General features: G+C 42.9%; 1 protein-coding gene across 1 annotated transcript; it reads left to right on the top strand.

Annotated features, from left to right (window-relative positions):
- Positions 1–317: 317 nt before the first annotated feature.
- On the top strand, positions 318–24,139 carry Sumo1 (small ubiquitin like modifier 1). The gene is given in 5 exon segments (XM_090354608.1): positions 318–469; positions 11,860–11,934; positions 15,218–15,295; positions 19,841–19,912; positions 23,313–24,139. Coding segments are annotated over 5 exon segments (393 nt in total). The 5' UTR covers positions 318–457; the 3' UTR covers positions 23,469–24,139.

Genomic DNA, 24,139 nt, shown 5'->3' with positions numbered 1-24,139 from the left:
GGCAGAGTTGAAGAGCTCGCTGGGAGGAGAACAAAAGAAGTATCTAGGTTCAGAAGGCCGCTAGAATGGCTATCCTCGTCGAGACGCGAGGCCCCAGGGCTTTTCTTCTTGGCTGAGCTGGGAAAGTCTAGTTGGTGGTGGGAGGCTGTAGGTGCCCTGGGGAGGAAAAAGGCCCTAATTCCCTCCTTCAGCTCTCCACAAAGCCGCTTTCCCAGCCCGCCCGCCGTCCCACCCCCAGGCCACTCCCCCAACAAGCTTTCCCGCCTCCCTTTCCCTCTCTTCCACGCCCCCCGCCCACGGTGTGCGCGGCGGAAGTGACGCAAGGCGTAAGCGGAAGTCCCTGCAGCCGCGGTGTTGTGCTGTAGGGAAAGGAGACGGATTTGTAAACCCCGGAGCGAGGAACTGTCTGCCTGCGGCCGCTGGTGTGCAGAGTCCTCCAGGTGAAGCCACTGTCACGATGTCTGACCAGGTACTGGGTGCGGAGCTCTCGGTGGCGGTGGTGGAGACCTTGCTCGGTGGCCCGTCTGCTGCTCGGCCGGGGGGGCGGGGAGGAGATGGAGGTGCGGGGGAGGGGAGTACGGCGTGGGGGAAGGGAAGGCTGGTGGGGGCTGGGCGGGCTTGGAGGGGAGTTGGCTAGGGCCAGGGACGCCCGTGCCCGTGGCGGGGCTCCGGGCGCCGCCCCGCCCCTTCGGGTCTCGCCGCGCATCCCCAGTGCTCTGGCGTCTCTGGTCGCAGCTTTTTTACGTCGTCCCCCCCTCCCCCCTTTTTTTTCTCCCGGGTGGACCAGGTGCAGAACCCCGCTTCCACCTCCCGAGAGGATCTCTGGGGAGCCCGGCAGACGTCTCCAGAGGTCTAATAGTAGAAGCAAGGCCTAGGCCCCAGTTATGTAACGGGAGAGAATCCCTGCCCGGAAGGCTCTGTGTCCCTCAGAAGTGGCAGCACTCCACGATTTGGTTCTTAGTCCCGGCCGAATGGGTAGGGAATGAGGGGGACCTAGTCTCTGGGAACTTAGGAAAAGCTTCTTTCAGTAAGGATTGTAACTAGGGCCAGGCCCTTGCTGCTTTCTTCCATATCCTTTTTCCATCTGGGGGGTGCAGCGCTGTCTTCTCTGTACTTTCCTACTTCTTACTCAGGATTGGCTCATCGATTCTCCAGTTGTAAGAGAGCACTCAGAATAGTCAAGCAAGCTAAACTATTGAGAGCAACAAAAGCCCTTTCATCTGAGCACGAGTTTCCAAGTGACTGGTACTTTTGAAGAAAATGGCAGGGAAATTGTATGTGGAGCAGTTGCGGAACATTTGAAGAAGCAACCAGTTAGAGGCATCGTGCCCCATCTCAGTGTTAGTGTCAAGAAATTTGCCTGGATTTATTCAATTAGGAGTGATTGTTTTTTTTTCTTTCTCCTGAAGTTTTTCTTCCTTATCTTGTTCTAATTAACCAAGTTTGTGACTTGTTTTTAATTCTCAAGGTTTTGCTCTGGTCTTCATTCAAATGACTTTGGGTTTTACAGTACTTTTGGACTAACTTGCTTAGTGATAATTATTTGGAAAACTTTTTAATTTCACGATGTACTTGAACTTTTAAATTTAGCACACTTATTCCCTTGGCTTTTAACCCAGTTTTGTACCAGTTGGCGAAAGCAAATGATTTGTACCAAATACTCCTCTCCCCCCCCCCTTTTTTTTTTTTTGCCAATCCTGGGGCTTGAACTCAGGTTCCTGAGCCTCTCATTGCTCAAGGCTGGTGCTCTACCACTTGAGCCACAGCACCATTTCGAGCCTTTTCTGGCCCCAGGAATTGAACCCAGGGCTTTGTGCATTCTATCACTAGGCCATATTCCCAGCCACCTGTGCATGTTTTTTTTTGGCCAGTCCTGGGGCTTGAACTAAGGGCCTGGGTACTGTCCTTGAGCTTTTGCAAGGCTAGCACTCTATCTCTTGAGTCACACCACTTCCGCCTTTTTCTGAACCCAGGGCTTCGTGCATGCTAGGCAAGCTCTACCACTAGGCCTTGCTTCCAGTCCAACTATGCATTTTTATTTTATTTTATTTTTTGGCCAGTCCTGGGCCTTGGGCACTTTCCTTGGGCTCTTGGGCTTTCTCAAGGCTAGAGCTCTACCATTTGAGCCACAGCACCTAATGCATTTTTAAAGCTTACTCATAATCTAGATTAGTTTTGGATGGATTTACTTGCTAATAATGTAGATTAATTCCCAAGTTGATATGAAAATATCATTATCAGTATTGCCCTAGTCAGTTGTTTACTTTGTTACCAGGGAGGGAAGAACAGCTGTAAATGCTTACTCTTATCAACCTTATATTTTGATGCTTGAACTTAGCTAGAAAGCATGTTGAAGATTATGATAGCTTGATAGAAGAATAATATACAGAAAGAATAATGAAGTAAAGTGCAGAATTATTTTTGCTCCAATTTGAAAGCCTGTTTAAGAATGATATAAGGTGTTGCAGTGGCTCACATCTGTAATTCTAGCTACTCAGGAGGCTGATAGCTGAGAATCACAGATCAGAGCTAGCCTGGGCAGTAAAAAAAATGTGAGACTCCTATCTCCTTAACTATTAGAAAATGGGAAGTGACGCTGTGGCTCAGTGGGTAGTGCAGTAGCCTTGAGCTTAAGAGCTTGGGGACAGTACCCAGGCCCAGAGTTCAAGTTCCTGCACCACCACCACCAACAAAAAAGAAGTAAATAGGGAAGCAAGAACACATTATTTTCAGGAGTATCTTTGAGGCTCTATTAATACTAGGACATTGTTATTTTAGTTCTTATTTTTTTTTCTTTTTTTTTTTTTTGGGATATTGGGATTTCACTCAGGGCCTCATAATTGTTAACCTGGTGCTCCACCACTCAGCCATGCCTCCAGCTTTGCTTTTTGCTGGTTATTTTAAAGATGGTATCTTTCAGATTTTCTTGCCTGTGCTAGCCTTGAACCAAGATCTTCCAGATCTGTTCCTGAGTAGCTAGGGTTACAGTTGTGAGCCACCTGGGCCTGGCTACTCTCATTCTTTGGTGGATGTTGAGTGAAATTTTTTGTTTTTGTTTTTTTTGTTGTTGGGATTTGAACTCAGGGCTTGGATGCTGACCTTGATATTTTTCACTCAAGGGTGACACTAATTCTTTTTCTTTTTCTTTTTTTTTTTTTTTGCCAGTCCTGGGCTTGAGCTCAGGGCCTGAGCACTGTCCTTGGACTTTCTCGAGGCTAGAGCTCTACCACTTGAGCCACAGCACCACTTCTGGCTTTTTGCTATGTATGTGGGTACCGAGGAATTGAACCCGGGTCTTCGTGCATGCTAGGCAAGCACTCTACCACTAGGCCAAACTCCGGGCCCCAGGGTGACACTAATTTTTGGAGACCCAGCTCCACTTCAGTTTTCTGGTGGTTAGTTGGAGATAAGAGTGTTAAGGTCTTTTTGTCTGCTTGGTTTGGAGTTTCCATCCTCAGATCTAAGCCTCCTGAGTATCTAGCATTACAGGCATGAGTCACTGGTGCCTAGATGGGCCCGTGTTTTCTTTTATCCCAGTCCTGGGGCTTGAACTCGGCCTGAACACTGTCGAGCTTCCTTTTTGCTCAAGACTAACACTCTACCACTTGAGCCACAGGGCCATGTCCGGCTTTTTCTGTGTATGTGGTACCAAGGAATAGGCTTCATGCATGCTAGTAGTAAAGCATTCTGCCACTACATCACATTCCCAGCCTGGCTATATTTAAACTCTGTGTGTGTGGTGTCCGTCCGTCCGTCCGTCCGTCCGTCCTTCCTTCCTTCCTTCCTTCCTTCCTTCCTTCCTTCGCCTCTTAGCTACATCCCGGTCTCTGGCCATATGCTTTTTCTTATTTATTTACTTATTTATTTATGGACTTGAGTTTAGGGCCTGGACACTGTTTCTGAGCTTCCTTTTTGTTCAAGGCTAGCACTCTATTACTTGAGCCACAGTGCCACTTGTGGCCTTTTCTGTGTATGTGGAACTGTGCATGCTAGGTAAGCATTCTACCACTGAGCTACATTCCCAGCCCTCGCCCTTATTTGTACATTCAGTTGCCTTTTTGGAGCCAAAGAAGACCTTGAGGGAAAGACCTAAAGGAAGGAAGGGTGGAGTTCTGTTCTTTGAGCTCATTGTTCTAAACACCTAAGAACAGTTCCGTAAAAGGTCTACCAAAATTAATATACATACAAACATGCACATAAGAATTGCTGAAAATTTCCCAAGTTGAACACGTTAGTGCAGATCACTCAGATATAGGATAAAACATTGTGGTTTGGTGTGGTGGTACAGAGCGGTAGTCCAGCGTTTGGAAGAATAGTTGGGAGTGCAGTTTGGGCTACATAGGGAAACTCTATGGCATTTCTACTCCACTCCCTTCCTCCCTTGAAAGGAAAACAGAAAAATTGCAAACACAGTATTTTTTTCTGTTTTTGAAGTGGTCTCCTACAAGTGTGTTTGGTTCTGACTTTTTTGTTGTTGTTGTTGATGGTGGTGGGGCTTGAACTCAGGGCCTAGAGTAGGCCCTGTCCCTCACTTCTTTTGCTTAAGACTAGTGCTCTACCACTTGGAGGCACACAGCTCCACTTTGGGTTTTGAGTGGTTGATTGGAGGTACAAATTTCACAGACTTTTTCCTGCTCAGATGGGCTTCAAACTATGGTCCTCAGATCTTGGCCTCCTGAGTAACTAAGATTATAGGGGTGAGCCACCAGCACCTGACAGATTCTGGCTTCTTTTTTATTGGTCGTGGGACTTGAACTCAGATTTTAGCATCCTGAGTAGCTAGGATTGCAGGTGTCATTTGTAAATCATTTAAGTGCATATCTCAAGGAGAAGAACTTTTTCCTTTAGCATTACAATATTGTTAACACATTTTAAAATAGGATACCACCCATGCTGGTATGGCTCATGCCTGTAATCCTAACTACTCAGGAGGCTGAGATCTGAGGAACAAGGTTGAGGATTGAAGTTGGCCCAGGCAGAAGAGTCCCTGTGAGACTTTTTTTGTTTTTTGGTGAGTCATGGGGTTTGAACTCTGGACCTGGGCACTGTCCCTGAGCTCTTCACCTCAAGGTTACTGCCCTACCCCTGGAGCCACAGCACCACTTTGGTTTTCTGGTGGTTAATAGGATATAAGAGTCTTATGGACTTTATTGCTAAGCTGCCTTTGAACTACCATCCTCAGCTCTCAGCCTTCTGAGTAGGATTATAGATGTGAGCCATCGCCTGGCCATGTTTTCTATTTTAATCTTATCTTTCCCGCCCTCCCCCTCTTCCTCCTTTTCCTCTTTCTCCTTCATATTAACTCAGATTAACCACTCAAAAACCTGGAAGTGTAGCTATGGCTCAAGTAGTAGAGCACTAGCCATGAGTGAAAAAGCTGAAGGGAGAAGAACCCTCCTGAGTACAGATACCAAAGATAACATCAAATCTGAGTGAATGAATACTTTTTTGTATTCGTTTTGATTTGTTTGCAGTTTTCCCAGAATTGCTTCTTTCAGTAAGAATGAACAATCCTGTGTAGCTGGAAAGGAAACAGATTGGTAATAACTGCGGGTATTCTGTCCATGTGATTGAATTGTCAGCATACAAATTGCTGGGTAGTACCACTGATCCATGCTTCCAGCCTATTTTTCACTGGCTATTTTAAGAATAGGGTCTTGGGGCTGGGGGTTTGGCCTAGTGGTAAGAGTGCTTGCCTAGCATGCACAAAGACCCTGGTTCGATTCCTTCGTACCACATACATAGAAAAAAGCCAGAAGTGGTGCTGTAGCTCAAGTAGTAGAGCTCTAACTTTGAGAAGGCCCAAGGATAGTGCTCATGCTCAGGCCCTGAGTTCAAAGCCCAGTACTGATTAAAAAAAAAAAAATAGGGTCTTGCTTTCTATCTGGGCTTATCTTTTCTTTTTTTTTTTTTTTTGTGGGTCTGGGCCTGAGCGTTGTCCCTGAGCTCTTTAGCTCAAGGCTACCACTCTACCCCTTGAGCCACAGCGCCACTTCTGGTTTTCTAGTGGTTAATTGGAGATAAGAGTCTTACAGTCTTTAGTGCCCAGGCTGGCTTTGAACCTCGATCCTCAGATCTCAGCCTCCTAAGTAGCTAGGATAACAGACCTGAGCCACTGTGCCCAGCTCTGGGCATATCTTTTGAACCAGTATGATCCTCCTACTTTTAGGGTTTCCATGTATTCTGCATTGTGGGCTCATTTCACGGTGTCCCAAGTTCCCTCTATGGTGATGGAGTCTCGAACTTTTTTGATTTCGTGTCACAGTCCTCCCAATCTCAGCCTCCCACATAAACTAGGATAACAAGTGCATATCATTGTGTTCAGTAGTAGAGTTGAGAAGGGATTTCTCAAACTTTTCTGTCTAGACTGGCCTTGAGCCATCACTCCTCCCTTTGTCAGCTTCTCAAGTAGCTACAGTTTACAAGCTTGAGCCACAGGCTTAAACCACTGTGGTCCAGATACTAGCTGTTTGCCAGTCCTGGGGCTCAAACTCAGGGCCTGGGCACTATCCCTGAGCTGCTTTTGTTCAAGATTAGCACTCTACCACTTGAGCCACAGCACCACTTCTGTTTTTTTCTGTTTATGTGGTACTGAGGAATTGAACCCAGGGCTTCCTGATTGTTAGGCAAGCATTTTACCACTGAGCTATATTCCCAGCCAGCAAATAGGGTTCTTACCAGAAAGTTTGACTATGAAGGAAAGATAAAAGACTACTAGAGAAGTCAGATTAAATGGGAGTAATGTAAGTTGATAATACACTGAAATTGGAATTATTAAAGCAAAGCAATGGATTGCTATAGTATTTGATTTTTTTTTCCCCTTAGTCCTGGGGCTTGAACACTGTAGGTGTGGATGCTATTCCTGAGCTTCTTTTGCTTAAGGTGATCACTCTACTACTTGAGCCACAGCACCACTGCTGGCTTTTTTGAGTTATTTATTTGGAGATAAGAGTCTCAGTTTCCTGCACTGGCTAGCTTTGAACTGTGATACTCAGATCTCAGCCTTCTGAGTAGTGAGGATTACACTCATGATCCACTGATACCCAGCTGGTTTGTTTTTAAATACTGTTTTTATCCGTTGATGCAAATTGATGCATGAATAAAATAGACGTCAAGATAATTTCAGAAGCTGAGAGTGCCAGTCAGTCAGGCATCTCCAAACTTTATTGCCAAATAATCAGCAAAAACCAAGGCAGAAGCTTTACTCAAGTGATAGGTTGCTACCCTGACAAGTACCAGTGTCTTGACTTCACATCCCAGTATCACTGAAGAGATGGGGAAGGAAGTCCAATTCAACAGAATCCTTGTATTAAAAGTTAGAGGTAAGCTGGTAAGCTGGTACTGGTAGCTCATACTTGTAATCCTAGCTACTCAGGAGGCTGAGATCTGAGGATCAGGGTTCAAAGCCAATCTAGGATGAAAAGTCCCTGTAAGACTATTATTTCCAGTTAACTACCAAAAAATCTGGAAGTGGTGCTGTGGCTCAAAGTGGTAGAGCACTAGTCTTGAGCAAAAGAGTCAGGGACAGCATACAGTCCCTGAGTTCAAGCTCTACAACTGGCAAACAGAAAGTGATGAGAGAAAAATAATATTTGAGGCCAGGCATGGTGGCTCAGTAATCCTAGCTACATAGGAGGCTGAGATCTGAGGATCATGGTTCAGAGTCAGCCCAGGCACTAAAGACTGTGTAATTAACCCCTAGTGTGGAAGTGTCACTTGGTTCTATGGATAGAGCAGTAGCCTGGAGCTGAAGAACTCCAGGGACAATGCCAGGCTCAGGCATAGGGGGGTAGCCTTGAGCTGAAGAGCTCAAAGACAGTGCCCAGGCCCAGAATTCAAGCCCTAGGACTGACAACAACAACCAAAAAATAAAGAAAAAAAGAAAAAAAATAATTGAGCTTGGTAATGGAAGTTCTGAATGCTTTGTTTTGTTTTGTTTTTTGGTGCCAGTCTTGGGGCTTAAACTCAGGGTCTGAGTACTGTCCTTGGCTAGAGCCACAATACTGCTTATGGTTTTTTTCTGTGTATGTGGCACCATTTGTGCATGCTAGGTGAGCAGTCTACTACGAAGCTACATTCCTATCCCCCACTAGAGCTTTTTTTTTTTTTTTTTTAGTTTGTTTTGGAGATGACACACAGCAGGGTTACTTTTACAAGTGTCAGGTATATAAGTATGTTTCCTTTCCCATAGTGTCCCATAGTTGTTACCTTCTCAATTCTCTCCTATTCCCTCCCTTCCAGGAGTTCCAGAGTTCACTTTCATCAATGTCCAGTGCAGCCAGTGCATTCCAGTGCCTTTTTTTTTTTTTTTTGCCAGTCAGTCCTGGAGCTTGAATTCAGAGCTTAGGTTATTGGACACTTTTTCTCAAGACTAATTCTCCTCCACCACTTGAGCTACAACACCACTTCCAACTTTTTCAGTGTATGTGGTTCTGGGCATCGAACTCAGGGCTTCATACATGTTAGGCAAGCCCTCTACCAACTAGGCCAAACTCCTGGCCCTCCATTGCTATTTTTTTCACCCACTTTCCTCTGATTCTGTGCCTACTCCCACCCTCCCATTGATGTGCACATAAATAGAGTGTATTTAAGGTAAAGAATACAAAGTCATCAAAAACAAAGAAAAAAAATAGAAAGTCCTTTGTTTTCATGTCTTTGGAATTTGTTTTAGTGTGTATATGATTTTGTATACATATGAAGAAGCACATCCCTGAGTCATTGGGAAGGTCTTTTTTTAGTTTTTGGGATTTTTTTTTTTGTGTGTGTGTGTGGTTCATGGGGCTTGAACTTGGCCTGGGCACTGTCCTTGTGCTCTTCAGTTCAAGGCTACCGCCCTATCCTTGAGCCAAGCCCCACTTCCCATTTTCTAGAGGTTAATTGAAGATTAGTCTCATGTCCTTTTGTACCTGGGCTGGCTTTGAACCTTGATCCTCAGATCTCAGCCTCCTGAGTAGCTAGGACTATAGGACTACAGGCGTGAGCCACAGTGCCTGGCTTGTTTTTAGTTTTTTTGAGGAACCCATTCGTGCTTTTTTGTTTTGTTTTGTGTGGAGTTTTTTTTTCTTTTTTTTTTGGGTGGCAGTCTTGGGGCTTGAACTCAGGGCCTGAGTACTGTCCTTGGGCTTTCTCAAGACTAGAGCCATAATGCTACTTATGTTTTTTTTTTTTTTTCCTGGGTATGTGGCACCCATGAATCAAACCCATGGCTTTGTGCATGCTAGGTAAGCACTCTATTACTAAACCACATCCCATCCCCCACTCGTGCTTTTATTTTTGGCCAGACCTGGGGGTTGAACTTGGGGCCTGGGCACTGTGTTCGGATTTTCTCAAGGCTAGTACTCTACCACTTCAACCACAGCAGCACTTCTGGCTTTTTCTCTGTCTTTGGTACTGAGGAATTGAACCCAGGGCTTTGTGCATAGTAGGTAAACAATCTGCCATTAGGTCATCCTCCTGGCTCCCCCATTGATGCTTTTGATCAGAGTTGTTTACAGGATCTGAGAAGCTCAGCTTTAGGAGGGATCTGAAGTATTGCAGATGATAGATTGGAGGTTGGAAAAGATTTTTTTTTTTTTTTTTTGGTGGGGGGTTATTTGTGGGGCTTAAACTCTGGCCCTGGACACTGTCCCTGAGCTCTTCAGCTCAAGGCCAGTGCTCTACCACTTTGAGCTATAGCACCACTTCCAGTGTTTCAATGGCTAATTGGAGATAACAGTCTAATAGATTTTCTTGCCTGGGCTGGCTTTGAACTTTGACCCTCAAATCTCAGCCTCCTGAGTAGCTAGGATGATAGGCATGAGCAGTGCCTGGCTTGAGCTCTTTGTTCTGAGTAGCCTTTTTAGCTTATATTCCCTAGGATATAGTGTAGCTCACTTTTATGCTGATGTTTTGCAACTAAAGGCTGTCCTGTGTGTCAAAGCTTTGTACCATCCTTCTCTTTCCTCTTAGACAGGACCAGGAGTTCCTTGCTTTTTATTGTTATTCACTGCAGAGAATAATCTATCTTTGCCTTGTAGATACTCAAAGTATCTGTTTACTGTGAATATCAATTTATAGAAATGTAGTTGTGAGACTGAAGACAGTCTTCTAGTTTTCAGGTGAATAGTAAAGGAGGTTAATTTTGCTTGCTGTCATTAATACTCAGCAGTCAGCAAATGTTGAAACAAATTAAAAACAAGTAAGGGTTCAGCCTAATAAGTCAGGTTCTATTATTTAAGCATTTTCTTGGATTCTAGATTGTATCTTCAAGTAAAAAGCTATGTCTAGTTTAATGTGTTTTGTTAATTTCGGGTGTTTTACTGTAAAGTAATGGTTCTGCCTTACTTGTAAAGTAAAATTTGGTTCTTAGTGGGAATGGATTAATTTTTTGAAATTAGTATAAAGTGGGTATTTACTTAAATATTAAATCTGATGTCTAAACTGTTTTATCACATGTGTTATACAAGATATATCACATGTGATAAATTCTCAGGTTACTCATTTAATAGACTATGAGAAGATAATGTTGGATTTAGAATGCTTGACTAAGAATTCATGGGGGATAAACTCCCTGTGGTTAATAAGAGTTGATTGCAGAGCAGTTTGTAAGTTGTTCTATGTCCAGCAGAATTTGTTATAAACATCTCAAACTCTCCTCCCTCACCTCATATACCTCAGGTTTGAACATACCTTGCTTGGATAGTTGCTGTACCACTTGTCTTTGCCTCCAGGCTGGTGTTTATTTATTTAGTTATTTTTTTTGTACGTCATGGGACTTGAACAATGGGCCTGGGCGCTGTCCCTGAGCTCTTCAGCTCAAGGTTACTGCCCCATCCCTTGAACTACAAACCCATTTCCCATTTTCTAGTGGTTAATTGGAGAAAAGAGCCCAAACTGGCTTTGAACCTTGATCCTCAGATCTCAGCCTCCTGAATAGCTAGGATTATAGGCGTGAGTCACTGCACCAGGCTCTGGTGTTTTTTTTATTTTTTATTTTTTTGTCAGTCCTGGGCTTAAACTCAGGGCCTGAGCACTGTCCTTGGATTTTTCTCAAGGCTACAACTCTACCACTTGAGCCTCAGCACCACTTCTGGCTTTTTCTAAGTATGTGGTACCAAGGAATTGAACCTGGGTCTTCGTGCATGCTAGGCAAGCACTCTACCACTAGGCCAAACTCCCAGCCCTCTGGTGTTTATTTTTTTTATACTGTTACTGGGACTTAATCTCAGGACCAAGTGCTGTCCCTGAGCTCTTCTTTTTTTTTTTTTTTTTTTCAATTCCTAGGGCTTCCTTGGGCTTTCTCAAGGCTAGAGCCCTCCCACTTCAGCCACAGCACCACTTCCAGCTTTTTCTATGTATTATGTGATACCAAGGACTCGAACCCAGGTCTTCATGTATGCTAGGCAAGCACTTTACCACTAGGCCAAACTCCTGGCCCATCCCTTAGCTCATTCTTATCAAAACTAGTGCTCTGCCACTTAAACCACAGCTCCACTTCAAACATTTGTGATTAACTTGAGATGAGAGTCTCATAGCCTTTTCCTGCCTGTGCTGGTGCTGGCTTTGAACTGCAGTCCTTAGATCTACTTTTGAATAACTAGAATTGCATGGGTCTGTTACCAACTCCTGGTCAATAGTTTTTTTTAACAGATCCTTAGGGTGATTTTGATGCATGGTAGTTTTAGACCATTACTTCAGATGTGATGATAAGACCTTTTTTTGATTTTTAGTGAACCTGGATTTGGGAAAGTAATTGTCTTAAGACTTTTGCTTTATGGCAGATAAATAATTTCTGTGTTCTCAGGTACAGATTCTATACTCTAGGTGCTTATAAGTAATTAAGATATCATGTAGCAACTTATATCTTGAAATTTCTTTCAGGAGGCAAAACCTTCAACTGAAGACTTGGGAGATAAGAAGGAAGGAGAGTACATTAAACTCAAAGTCATTGGACAGGTGAATTTTTCTTTTTTTTCCCTTTTCTTATTTTTATTTTTTAATTCTCCTCTAGGGTGTGAACATAAAGGAAAACAATGGTTAAGAGAAGTTACTTTAAAAAGTAGCCCAGAACTGGCAAAGACATAAAAAAATGAAAAAAAAATTAAAAAATAGCATCTTATCCAGGTTGCTGGTGGCTCATGCCTGCAATCCTAGCTACTCAGGAGGCTGAGATCTCAAGACCATGGTTAAAAGCCAGCCTGGACAGATAAAGGTCTCATGGACTTTTCTGTGTCATGGACAAAAAAAGTTAACTACCAGAAAACCAGAAGTGGTGCTGTGGCTCAATGTGGTAGAGTGCTAGCCTAGAGCTGAGGAGCTCAGGGAGCAGCGCTCAGGCCCAGAGTACAAGCCCCATGACTTACACAAAAAAAAGCATCTTTCCCATAATGTATCTGTTGAAGGAAGAGGAGTCTGACAACTGTTTTATAAGTTACTTTGTTTTAGATTACCTTAATTTTTCCAAATAAAATTTGTTCTTGATTGGTTTGTTCTTGATAAGTGGATCAATCCTTTTCTTCACTTTTATTTAATCATTTTCTCTTTTGGCATCCCATTTTTCTAGACTCTAGTCTGTATCTTATTAATTCCATTGGATCTATTCTTATATGATATATACTATTCACTTAGGTTTAACCATCTTCTGTGCCTTTTTTGAAGTGGGGGAAGGAAGTACTTGTTTTGAGTTATTCTTACAGGTTTCTCTTTCTCTCTTTCTCCCTCTTTCTCCCTCTTTCTCCCTCTTTCTCCCTCTTTCTCCCTCCCTCCCTCCCTCCCTCCTCTTCCTCCTTCTCTTTCTCCTCCTCCTCCTCCTCCTCCTTCTTCTTCTTCTTCTTCCTCTCTCCTCTCTCTCCCTCCCTCCCTCCCTCCTTCTCTCTCTCTTGTTGGTCCTGGGACTGGACCCTGTTGTCCCTGAGCTCTTCAGGTCAATGCTACCGCCCTACCCCCTGAGCCACAGTGCCACTTCTGGTTTTCTGGTGGTTAATTGGAGATAAGAATCTCACTAGTCTTTGGTGCCCAGGCTGACTTTGAACCACAATCCTCAGATCTCAGCCTTCTGAGTAGCTAGGATTACTGTGGCTGGCTAAGAAATGTATTCTTTAATATATTAATTTATACTGATAATTTTTTTGTATGTTTGCTGGTCCTGGTACTTGAACTCCAGGACTGATAGCTTTTTTTTTTTTTTTCCTTTTGCCAGTTCTGGGGCTTGACCTCAGGGTCTGAGCACTGTCCTTGGGCTTTCCTCAAGGACAGTGTTCTACCACTTGAGGCACAGCACCACTTCTGATTTTTACTCTGTATGTGGTACCAACGAATTCAACCTGAGTCTTCATGCATGCTAGGCAAGCACTGTTACCATTATGCCAAACTCCCAGTCCTGAGCCTGAGGTTTTTTTTTTTTCTCCCCCCCCTGCCCCCCTCCCGTGGGTCATGGGCTTGAACTCTGGGCCTGACGCTGTCCCTGAGTTGTTCAGCTCAAAGCTACCACCCTACCCCTTGAGCCACAGCCTCATTTTCCATTTTCTAGTGATTAATTGGAGATAAGAGTCTTATGGATTTTAGTGCCCCATATGGCTTTGAACCATGATCCTCAGATCTCAGCCTCCTGAGTAGCTAGGATTATAGGCATGAGACACCACGCCTGGTGTGCCTGAGCAACATTAGTGCTGTACCACTTTTAAATCACAGCTGTACTTCCAAGTTTTGTTGTTTTTTTTTTTCCAGTCCCTGGGCTTGAACTCAGGGCCTGAGCACTATCCTTGGGCTTTCTCAAGGCTCTACTACTTGAACCACAGCACCATTTCCAGCTTTTTCTGTGTATCTGGTACTGAGGAATCCAACCTCATTCTTCATACATCCTTGGCGAGTACTCTACCACTAGGATAACTCCCCAGCCCTGTGCTTCCAACTTTTTAGTGGTTGATGGCTGATAGTCTCAGAGATTTTCCTGCTTGGGCTGGCTTTGAACTGTTATCATCAGATATCAGTCTCCTGGATAACTGGAATTACAGGTATGAGCCAACAGTGTCTGCCTTATACTGATAATTTTAACTTCTAAGACAGATTGTCTTTGTTTTATTAAATTTATTTTATGGTCAGGAGTGTGACCTAGTGGTAGAATGCATGTTTAGCATATACAAAGCCCTTTGTTCAATTCCTCAGTACAACATACACACACACAAAAAGAAGGAAGTTGTGTTGTGGCTCATGGCAGAGTGTTAGCCTTGAGCCAAAGTGTTCAAGCACAGTGCTCAGACCCTGAGCTTAAGCCCCAGGACTGGCAAAACAAGCAAACAAACAACAACAACCACAAAAAAAAACCCAAACAAAAAGAACCCCAAACTTTTATTTATTGCCAGTTCTGGGGCTTGAACTCAGGGCCTGGGCACTCTCCTTGGTATTTCTCAAGGCTAGTGCTCTTTTACTTGAAGCCACTACGCCATGTCCAGCTTTTTCTGTGATATCAGGGAATCAAACCTAGGGCTTCCTGTGTGCTTGCGAGTACTCTACCACTAGGCTATGCTCCCGGCTTCTTAAACTTTTTTTTTGTTTTTTTTTGCCAGTCCTGGGATTTGAACTCAGGGCCTGAGTACTGTCTTTGGGCTTTCTCAAGGCTAGAGCTCTACCACTTGAGCTGTAGCACCACTTCTGGCTTTTTTCTTTGCATGTGGTACTGAGGAATTGAACCTCGGTCTTAGTGCATGCTAGGCAAGCACTCTACCACTAGGCCAAATTCCCCATCCCCCAAAACTTATTTTATAATAAGTAGATATGAAGCAACTTTGAGGATAATTCAAATTATTTTGTTTTGTTTTGTTTTGTTTTAATGTCAGTCATGGGGCTTGAACTCTGGGCCGGGGCCCTGTCCCTGAGCTCTTTAGCTCAAGTCTAATTCTGAACCAATTGAGCCACAGTGCCACTTCCAGTCTTCTGGTGATTAATTGGAGATTAGTCTCACTGACTTTTTGTTTGTGCCCGTGCTGGCTTTGAACTGTGAACCTTAGATCTCAAGCCTCCTGAATAGCTAGGATTACAGGTGTAAGCCACCAGTGCCCTGCTACTTCAGTATGTGATGAATTGTGTTAATGATAAAGGGAATGTTTTAGTGGAAAAATATAGGTGACATGGTTAAAGTTTATAGCTTATATGTATTCATATATGTAATTAAATAATTTGCTTTATGCAGAGTAAGTAATTTGTACAAAGAGTAATAATAGTTGTTCTTTTATCTCCTTAGGATAGCAGTGAGATTCACTTTAAAGTGAAAATGACAACACATCTCAAGAAACTCAAAGAATCATACTGTCAAAGACAGGTTTGTGTACTTACTATTAAATACAATGCTTTTTCCTTTTTTTGGTTGGTTATGGGACTTGAACTCAGCCTGGGTGCCGTCCCTAAGCTCTTCAGCTCACTTAAGACTAGCACTCAGCATTCTACCATTTGAGCCACTGGGCCACTTTCCATTTTCTTGGTGGGGAGGGTTTAATTGGAGATAAGAGTCTCACAGACTTTCATGCCTAGTCTGGCTTTGAACTGTGATCCTCAGATCTCAGGGTCCTGTATGGCTAGGATTACAGGCGTGAGCCACCAGCACCTGCTTCTTCTTTTTTTTTTTTTTATAGAAGGTAGTCAAAAGGAAAATGAGCTTGTTTTATTACTTTTACCATTAGGAACTGGAGGAAATCATCCTAATTTTAGCATTTTTCATACCCTTTTTTTTTATTGCTCATTTGCTTGTTTGGCTAGTTTCAGAATTTGAATTAGTAAGGAAATACTTTAAAAAAGTAACTCAGTTATTTTTCCTGTGGCTCATGTCTGTAATCCTAACTACTCTGTAGATTAAGATCTGAGAATTGTTGTTCAAGGCTAGTCCAGGCAAGAAAGTCTATAGTCTTTTCATTCCCCCCCCTTCCCCCCCTCTCCCTGCCAGTCCCGGGCTTGAGCTCAGGGCCTGAGCACTGTCCTTGGACTTTCTCAAGGCTAGAGCTCTACCACTTGAGCCTCAGCCACCATTTCCGGCTTTTTACTATGCATGTGGTACCGAGGAATCAAACCCCGGTCTTCGTGCATGCTAGGCAAGCACACTACCATTAGGCCAAACTCCCAGCCCATCATTGCTTTTTTTTTTTTTTTTGCCAGTCCTGGGCTTGAGCTTAGGGCCTGAGCACTGTCCTTGGACTTTCTCAAGGCTAGAGCTCTACCACTTGAGCCTCAGCACCACTTCCGGCTTTTTTCTATGTATGTGGTACCGAGGAATCGAACCTGGGTCTTCATGCATGCTAGGCAAGCACTTTAACCACTAGGTCAAACTCCCGGCCCCTGCTTTTTTTTTTTTAAGTGATTATCCTGGGTCTTGAATTTAGGGCCTGAGCACTGTCCCTGAGCTTTTGTGCTCAAGGCTAATTAGTGCAGTGCCACTTCGAGTTTTCTGTTGGTTAATTGAAGATGAGAGTCTCATAGACTTTAGTCTCTGGGCTGACTTCAAACTTCAATCCTCAGATCTCAGTCTTTGAGTAGTTAGGATTACAGGATTACAGATGAGAGCTGCTGGCCCTCAGCTCAGTGGGATTTATCTCCAATTAACCACTAAAAATCTGGAATTGAAACTGTGACTTCTAAGTGGTAGAGTGCTAGTCTTGAACAGAAAACCTTTAGAGCAGCACCTAGGCCGTAAGTTTAAGCTCCAGGACAACACATACTCAAAAAAGTGACTCAATTATAGACATTTCAAATGAATGTTTCTATCTTAATGGCTTTCAAATGTTTCTAACAATGAAGGCAAGTTGAATTGGTGGTTATTATAAAAATTCCTAGTAGGGCGCTGGTGATTCAAAACTGTAATCTTAGCTACTCAGGAGGCTGACATTTGAGGATTGCAGTTTGAAGCTATAGTTATCCCTATCAGGAAAGTCTGTGAGATTTTTATCTCCAATAAAGTATCCAGAAAAGGTCAGAAGTTGTACTGTGGCTCAAGTGGTAGAGTGCTAGTCTTGAACCAAGAAAGCTCAGGGACAGCACCCAGGCACTAAATTCAAGCCCCAGGACTATTGCACACACAAAAGAAAATTCCTTGTGTTTCTAACCACAAGTATTTTTCCATATGTTAAACTGAAATTCTAGCTGGGTGCTGGTAGCTATGGGGAGATTGCAGTTTCAGGCCATTCTGTGCAGAAGAGTGGTAGACTCCATTTCCAAAATAATAAGCAAAAGGGGCCAGGAGTTTGGCCTAGTGGTAGAGTGTTGGCCGAGCATGCATGAAGACCAGGGTTCGAGTCTTCGCAGTACCACATACATAGAAAAGCTGGAAGTGGGGCTATGGCTCAAGTGGTAGAGCCCTAGCCTTGAGAAAGCCCAAGGACAGTGCTAAGGCCCTGAGTTCTATCCCCAGGACTGGTTAAAAAAAAAAAAAAAAATAAGCAAAAGATCCAGGCTGGAGGTAAGGCTCCAGTGGTAGGATACTAACTGAGCAGGCAAGCCAAAAAGACCATGGCATCCTCCGTTCAAACTCTAATACCACAAAAAAAAAAGTATTAATATTGCTAATAGATTATTGTCCTTCTCCCACTCTTTTTTTTTTGCCAGTCCTGGGGCTTGAACTCAGAGCCTGGACACTGTCCTTGGACATTTTTTGCTCAAGGCTAGCACTCTGCCACTTTAGCCACAGCGCCACTTCTGGTACTGAGGAATCGAACCCAGGGCTTTGTGTATGCTAGGCCAAGCTTCTGGCCCTCCCCCACATTTTTTTTACTATTGTCAATTCATTACAGAAGGAAAGAAGTGTAGTATTGTCTTCATAGTACTACTGAGTGCTGCTAATTATAGTTCATGTTTCAGTAATAACTCTTGCTTTTAAAAACAATATAGAAGTCTAATACTAAATCTTGACATTTTATTTTATATAAGGTAGATGAGTAGGTGTATTTACTACGTTTGAACTCACTTGATTCATGTTTAGGCTCCATTATTGCTTGGCTGAGTAACTTTGGGAAAGTTACTTAACCTTTGTGTGTGTGTGTGTGTTTTTCTCATTAGTAGAATGAGAATATTATAGTAATCACCTCATGAAGGTAAAATAAGATAGCATAACATGGTGCTTAAAAATGTTCATTAAGGGCGGGTGTGGTGGCTCATGCCTCTAATCCTAGCTACTCAGGAGGTTAAAATCTGAGGATCATAGTTCAAAGCTAACTCAGGCACCAAAAAGTTCATGAGACTCTTATCTCCAATTAACCACCAGAAAAGTGAAAGTGGCTCAGTGGCTTAAGGAATAGGGCAGCCTTGATCTGAAGAAGTCAGGGACCATGCCCAGGCCCAGAGTTCAAGTCCCACGACCGAAAAAAAAAATGTTCATTAAACCAGACACTGATTCTTCAGCACCACCACATAAACAGAGTTGCCTTATTTATGTGTTCATTTTTGGTCTTTTATAGCTTCCCCCCCACTCCCAGGGCTGAGGACTGAACTCAGGGCCTTGTACTTGCCAGGCAAGGGCTCTTCTGCTGAGCTAAATCTCCAACCCCAAAACAGAGGAAGATGGAAGTGGCACTGTAGCTCAAGTGGTAAAGTTCTAGCCTTGAGCAAAAGAAGCTCAGGGACAGTGCCTGGGCTCTGAGTTCAACCCCAAGACTGGCAAAACAAAAACAAAATTAATAAATGTAATTGGAATTAATAGATATAAGAAATAAGCAAAGTATATTTTAAAGTGAAACGATCTAAATCACTCAAGAAAACTGGAAGTTTTCAATTTATTAAGATTGGATTATACGGCTGCATGTCTCACGTCTGTAATCCTAGCTGCTCAGGAGATTGAGATCTGAGGGTCACAGTTCAAAGCCAGCCCAGCACTGAAGACTCTCATCTCCAATTAATCACTAGAAAACAGGAAGTCAGGCTGTGGCTTAAGGGGTAGGGCAGTAGCCTTGAACCGAAGAGCTCAGGCCTAGGCCCACAGTTCAAGCCCCATGACCCATAAAAACAAAAAATGATTGAATTACACAAAGAAAAAAACAATGAATTATACTTGGTACCAGTGGAACATGCTTATAATCTTAGCTAAGAAACTGAGATCTGAGGATAGTGGTTCAAACTAGCCTGGGCAGACAAATCCTCAAGCTTCTGATCTCCAGTTAACGAGCAAAAAGCCAGAAGTGGGTGTGTGGCTTCAGCAGCAGAACCACTATTGTGAGCCAGAAAGCAGAGCAAGACTGAAAGGCTCTGGGTTTAAGGCCTAGTACTGGCCTTTGAAAAAGGAGAAAAAAAGTCACTTCTGGCTTTTGGCCATACAGTTGGAGATAGGAGGTTCTCTGACTTTCCTGCCCAGGCTGGCTTCTGTGATCCTCAGATCTCAGCCTCCTGAATAGATGGGATTATAAGTGTAAACCACTGGCTGTCCTACCCATTGAGCCACAGCGCCACTTCCCGTTTTCTAGTGGTTAATTGGAGATAAGAGTCACAATCTTTAGTGCCCAAGTTGGCTTTGAACCTTCTGCTTCAGATCTCAGCCTCCTGAGTAGCTAGGATTACAGGTGTGAGCCACTGCACTTGGCTGGATTAGGGTTTTATTTTCATTTTTTGCCAGTCCTGGGTCTTGAACTCAGGGCCTGAGCACTGTCCTTGAGATTTTTCCTCAACGCAAGTGCTTTGTCACCTGAGCCACACCACCACTTCCAACTTTTCTATGTATTTGGTATCGCCAGGAATTAAACCTGGGTTTTTGTGCACACGAGGGAAGCACTCTTATCACTAGGCCTGGCCCCAGGATTAGTTTTTTTTTTTTTTTTTTTTTAATATTATGCTCTTTTGGGTGGTGTTTTTCAATTTAAGATTCACCTATATTTATTTGTTTGTTTGTTTACAGGGAGTTCCAATGAATTCACTCAGGTTTCTCTTTGAAGGTCAGAGAATTGCTGATAACCATACTCCAAAAGAAGTAAGTATCCTCTTGAAGTTAAAAACGTTTTTTTGAATTTATTTGTCCGTCATGGGACTTGAATTCAGGGCCTGGGCACTGTCCTTGAGCTTCTTTGCTCAAGGCTAGCACTTGAGCTACAGTGCTGCTTCCAGTTTTCTGGTGGTTGGTTGCAGATGAATCTCCCAGACTTTCCTTCCCAGGTTGGCTTCGAATTGTGATCTTCAGTTCTCATCCTCCTGAATAGCTAGACAGATGTGAGGCACTAGAACCCAGCTGGTTCGATTCCTCGGTACCACATACATAGAAAAAAGCCGGAAGTGGTGCTGAGACTCAGGTGGTAGAGCTCTAGCCTTGAGAAAGTCCAAGGACAGTGCTCAGGCCCTGAGCTCAAGCCCAGGACTGGGAAGAAAAAAAAAAAAAGTTTTAAATTAAAAACACAAAGATTGGGGTTGTAGCTCAGTGGTAGAGCATGTGTGTAGTATGCATAGTTCTGTTCCCCCCAATATTAAAAAAAATATGTGTGTACACACATGAATGTATACATACATGTACATATATTTTGTGGCATATATGAGGGTTTGAATGCAGAGCCTGTACTTGCTTGGTAGGCACTGTTTATTGAGCCACTCTACCATGTCTGTTTCTGTCTTATGTATTCTATTTGCCAGTCCTGGGCTTGAACTCAGGGCCTGGACTCTGTTCCTGATCCTCTCTGTGCTCAAGGCTTATGTTCTGGCACTTGAGCCACAGTACCACTTCTGGCTTTTTCTGTGTAGCTTATTATAGATGAGAGTTTCATGGACTTTGCTGCCTGGGCTGATTTCAAACCGCAGTCTTAAGATCTCAGCTTTCTGAATGGCTGGGGTTACAGGCATGAGCCAGTACCCTGGCTAGATTTTTTTTTTTTTTGGGTTAGTCATAGGGCTTGAACTCAGGGCCTGAGTCTAGCCCAGAGCATTTTTTGTTAAAGGCTAGTAGTACTTTAAGTCACAGCTCCACTTCTGGTTTTCTGGTGGTTAAATTGGATATGAGTCTCATAGACTTTCTTGCCTAGTGCTGGCTTTGAATTGCAATCCTCAGATCTCAGCCTGCTGAGGTGTGAACCACCAGTACCTGGCGCTTGTTAACTTACCTGAAACTGACACCTTTCTGATCTTTTATCTCCTAAGCTAAAATTATAGACATGAACCACTGCACCAGGCCAAAATAAATTAAAAAAATTCCTCTATTCAATAATTTGGGTTACAGGTACAAAATACTCTTGCATATCCAGTTAGTTGAAGATAAGAATCTCATGGACTTGTGGCCGGGAGTTTGGATTAGTGGTAAGAGTACTTGCCTAGCATGCACAGACCCAGATTCAATTACTTGGTACCATATACATAGAAAAGGCTGGACATGGTGCTGTGGCCTAAGTGATAGAAAACTAGCCCTGAAAAAACTCAAGGATAGTGTTCAGGCCCTGAGTTCAAGATCCAGGACTGGCAAAAAAAAGAGAAAATCTCATGGACTTTTTCAATTGAGTTGGCTTTGAACCTCAGTCTTCAAATCTGAGCTTCCTGAGTAGCTAGGATTATAGGTATGAGCTATGAGCTTCCTGTATCTTCATGTTTTAGTTGCTTGTGTTGGTGATACTAGGGCTTAGGGATTCTACTCAGGGTCTCACAATTTAGCTTTTTTTTTTTTTTTTTTTTTTGCCTGTCCTGGGGCTTGAACTCAGAGCCTGGGCACTGTCCTTGGACATTTTTTGCTCAAGGATAGAGCTCTGGCACTTGAGCCACAGCACCACTTCTAGCTCTTTCTAAGAATGTGGTACCAAGTAATCAAACCCAGGGCTTCATGCATGCTAGGTGAGCACTCTACAGCTAGGCTGTGCTCCTAGCCCACAATTTAGATTTTAACAGTTTATTACCCTTGTCTTTTCTGAAATTGATATTTTTGAAGACTACAACCCAATATTTTCTTCTTTTCTGCCAGGTGTATGGCTTGAACTCTGGGTCTGGGCGTTGTCTCTGAGCTTTTCAGCTAAAGGCTAGGGCTTTACTACTTGAGCCAAAGCGCCACTTCCAGTTTTCTGGTCAACCCAGTATTTTCTAGAGTATCTCATATTTTGGGATTGTCTTTTTTCTCATAACTTGATTCAAGCTGTATTTTTGGCTACAACACATAAGAATCTCAGGGCATAATATTTAATGTCCTTTATTTATGATATTAATATTTATTGTGCTGGTCCTGGGGCCTGAACTTCCCGAGTTTTTTTGTTCAAGGGTAGTGCTCTAGCACTTGAGCCACAGCTTCACTTTTCTGGCTTTTAACACTACTGGCTAGGTTATATTAATCTATTTTGTGCAGTCCTGGGGCTTGAACTCAGAGCCTGAATGCTGTCCTTGCGCTCTTGTGCTCGAGGCTACTGCTTTACTATTTGAGCCACAGCTTCACTTCTAGCTTTTTGTGCTTAAATAAGATTGTCTTTCGGGCCGGGAGTTTGGCCTAGTGGTTAAAGTGTTTGCCTAGCATGCATGAAGACCTGGGTTCGATTCCTCGGTACCACATATAGAAAAAAGCCGGAAGTGGTGCTGAGGCTCAAGTGGTAGAGCTCTAGCCTTGAGAAAGTCCAAGGACAGTGCTCAGGCCCTGAGTTCAAGCCCAGGACTGGCAAAAAAAAAAAAAAAAAAAAAAAAAAGATTGTCTTTCCTGCCTGGGCTTGGGCTGGCTTTGAACCTGGATCCTTAGATGTCAGCCTCCTTAGGTAGTAGAATTCCAGGTGCCTCTGGGACCCAGATGGTGAAGTTAATTTAGATCATTTAGTTTTTAATAATCAATTTATTCATAGGCATACACTTGTAAACTTCATAGATAATTTCTTAAAGTGATACCTTGGCCTCAATATCTATCACTTTTTTTTAAAATGTCAGTCATGGTACCTGGGCACTTTTTGTTTACTCTAGCAGTCTACCACTGAGCCACAGTGCCGCTTCTGTTTTCCTGGTGTTTAATTGGAGATAGAAGAAAGTCTGAGCTAGCTTCAAACTTGGATTTCAGTCTCTTGTGTTGCTAGGACTATTAAGTGTGAGTTGGTCACACCCTGTTAACACTTCAGCTTTATATAGTGAATCATTTGGATGTGAAATTGACACATGAGAGTAAAATGAATGGGCTGGATAGTCCATACCAGAAGGAGGACATAACTTTGTGTTTATTCTTTTTCTGGGGTTGGAGGAAAGAATGAACCCTGGATATGGCAGGTATATCACTAAGTGACACCCCCCACTTTTCTAGAATTTTTTAGATGAAAGAAAATAGGATTCTTGGAACATGTTTGTTTTCTCTTGCACTTTAAGATAGTGGCCACATAATTGCAACCTATTTAAAAATAGTGCATTCATATCCTATTACTAACATTTCTCTCCTCTTACAGCTGGGAATGGAGGAAGAAGATGTGATTGAAGTTTATCAGGAACAAACGGGGGGTCATTCGACGTTTTAGATATTCTTTTTATCTTTTCTTTTGCCTCAATCCTTTTTTATTTTTAAAAATAGTTCTTTTGTAATGTGGTGTTCAAAATGGAACTGAATACTGGCACTCCATCTCTTTAAAACATCTGTTAATTTGAATTCTAGTGCTCATTATTCATTATCATTTGTTTTCCTTGTGCTGATTTTTGGTGATCAAACCTCAGCCCCCTTCACATTGCCCTCTCATTCTAAAAAATGACGTATGTGCACAGAGAGGCCACTTTTCAGAACTGCAATCTTAGGTAAGATCGACCAATGTGAGTGTTCACAGACTTTCCGATTGGCACTGAAGTTCTAGCATGTGATTGCTTCACTCCTGGACTATGACTTTCAGTGGTAGACGGAAGTTTTTCATAGAACTGAACTGTGGGAAAATGACCTTTTCTTAACTTGAAGCTACTTGTTAAAGTCTGAGGGTTTGGACCAAAAGAAGAGGAATATATCAGGATTGGAATCAAGCTGGCAGACATGGTAAGAGTGATGCTTAACTCCAAAGATGGCTTCACTGAAGAGAAAATGTTTTAAGATTTAAAAAAATAATCTTGTCAGAAGAACCCAGAAAAGTTCTAATTTTCATTAGAAGTTAATAAAGTTGTTCATGAAGAAGTGTATACAACAGAACACTGCTCCTTTTGATTTTATTTGTACTTTTTGGCCTGGGACATGGGTTTTAAATGGACACTGTCTGTACCAGCCTCCTTAAAATAAACAATATTTGTAAAAACCGCA

The sequence above is a fragment of the Megascapheus bottae genome, chromosome 21 (assembly GCF_031878675.1).
Source record: "Megascapheus bottae isolate mThoBot1 chromosome 21, mThoBot2.hap1, whole genome shotgun sequence".
NCBI lineage: Eukaryota > Metazoa > Chordata > Mammalia > Rodentia > Geomyidae > Megascapheus > Megascapheus bottae.
Note: the sequence above shows the minus strand (reverse complement) of the source record. Positions and strands in the feature narration are given on the sequence as shown.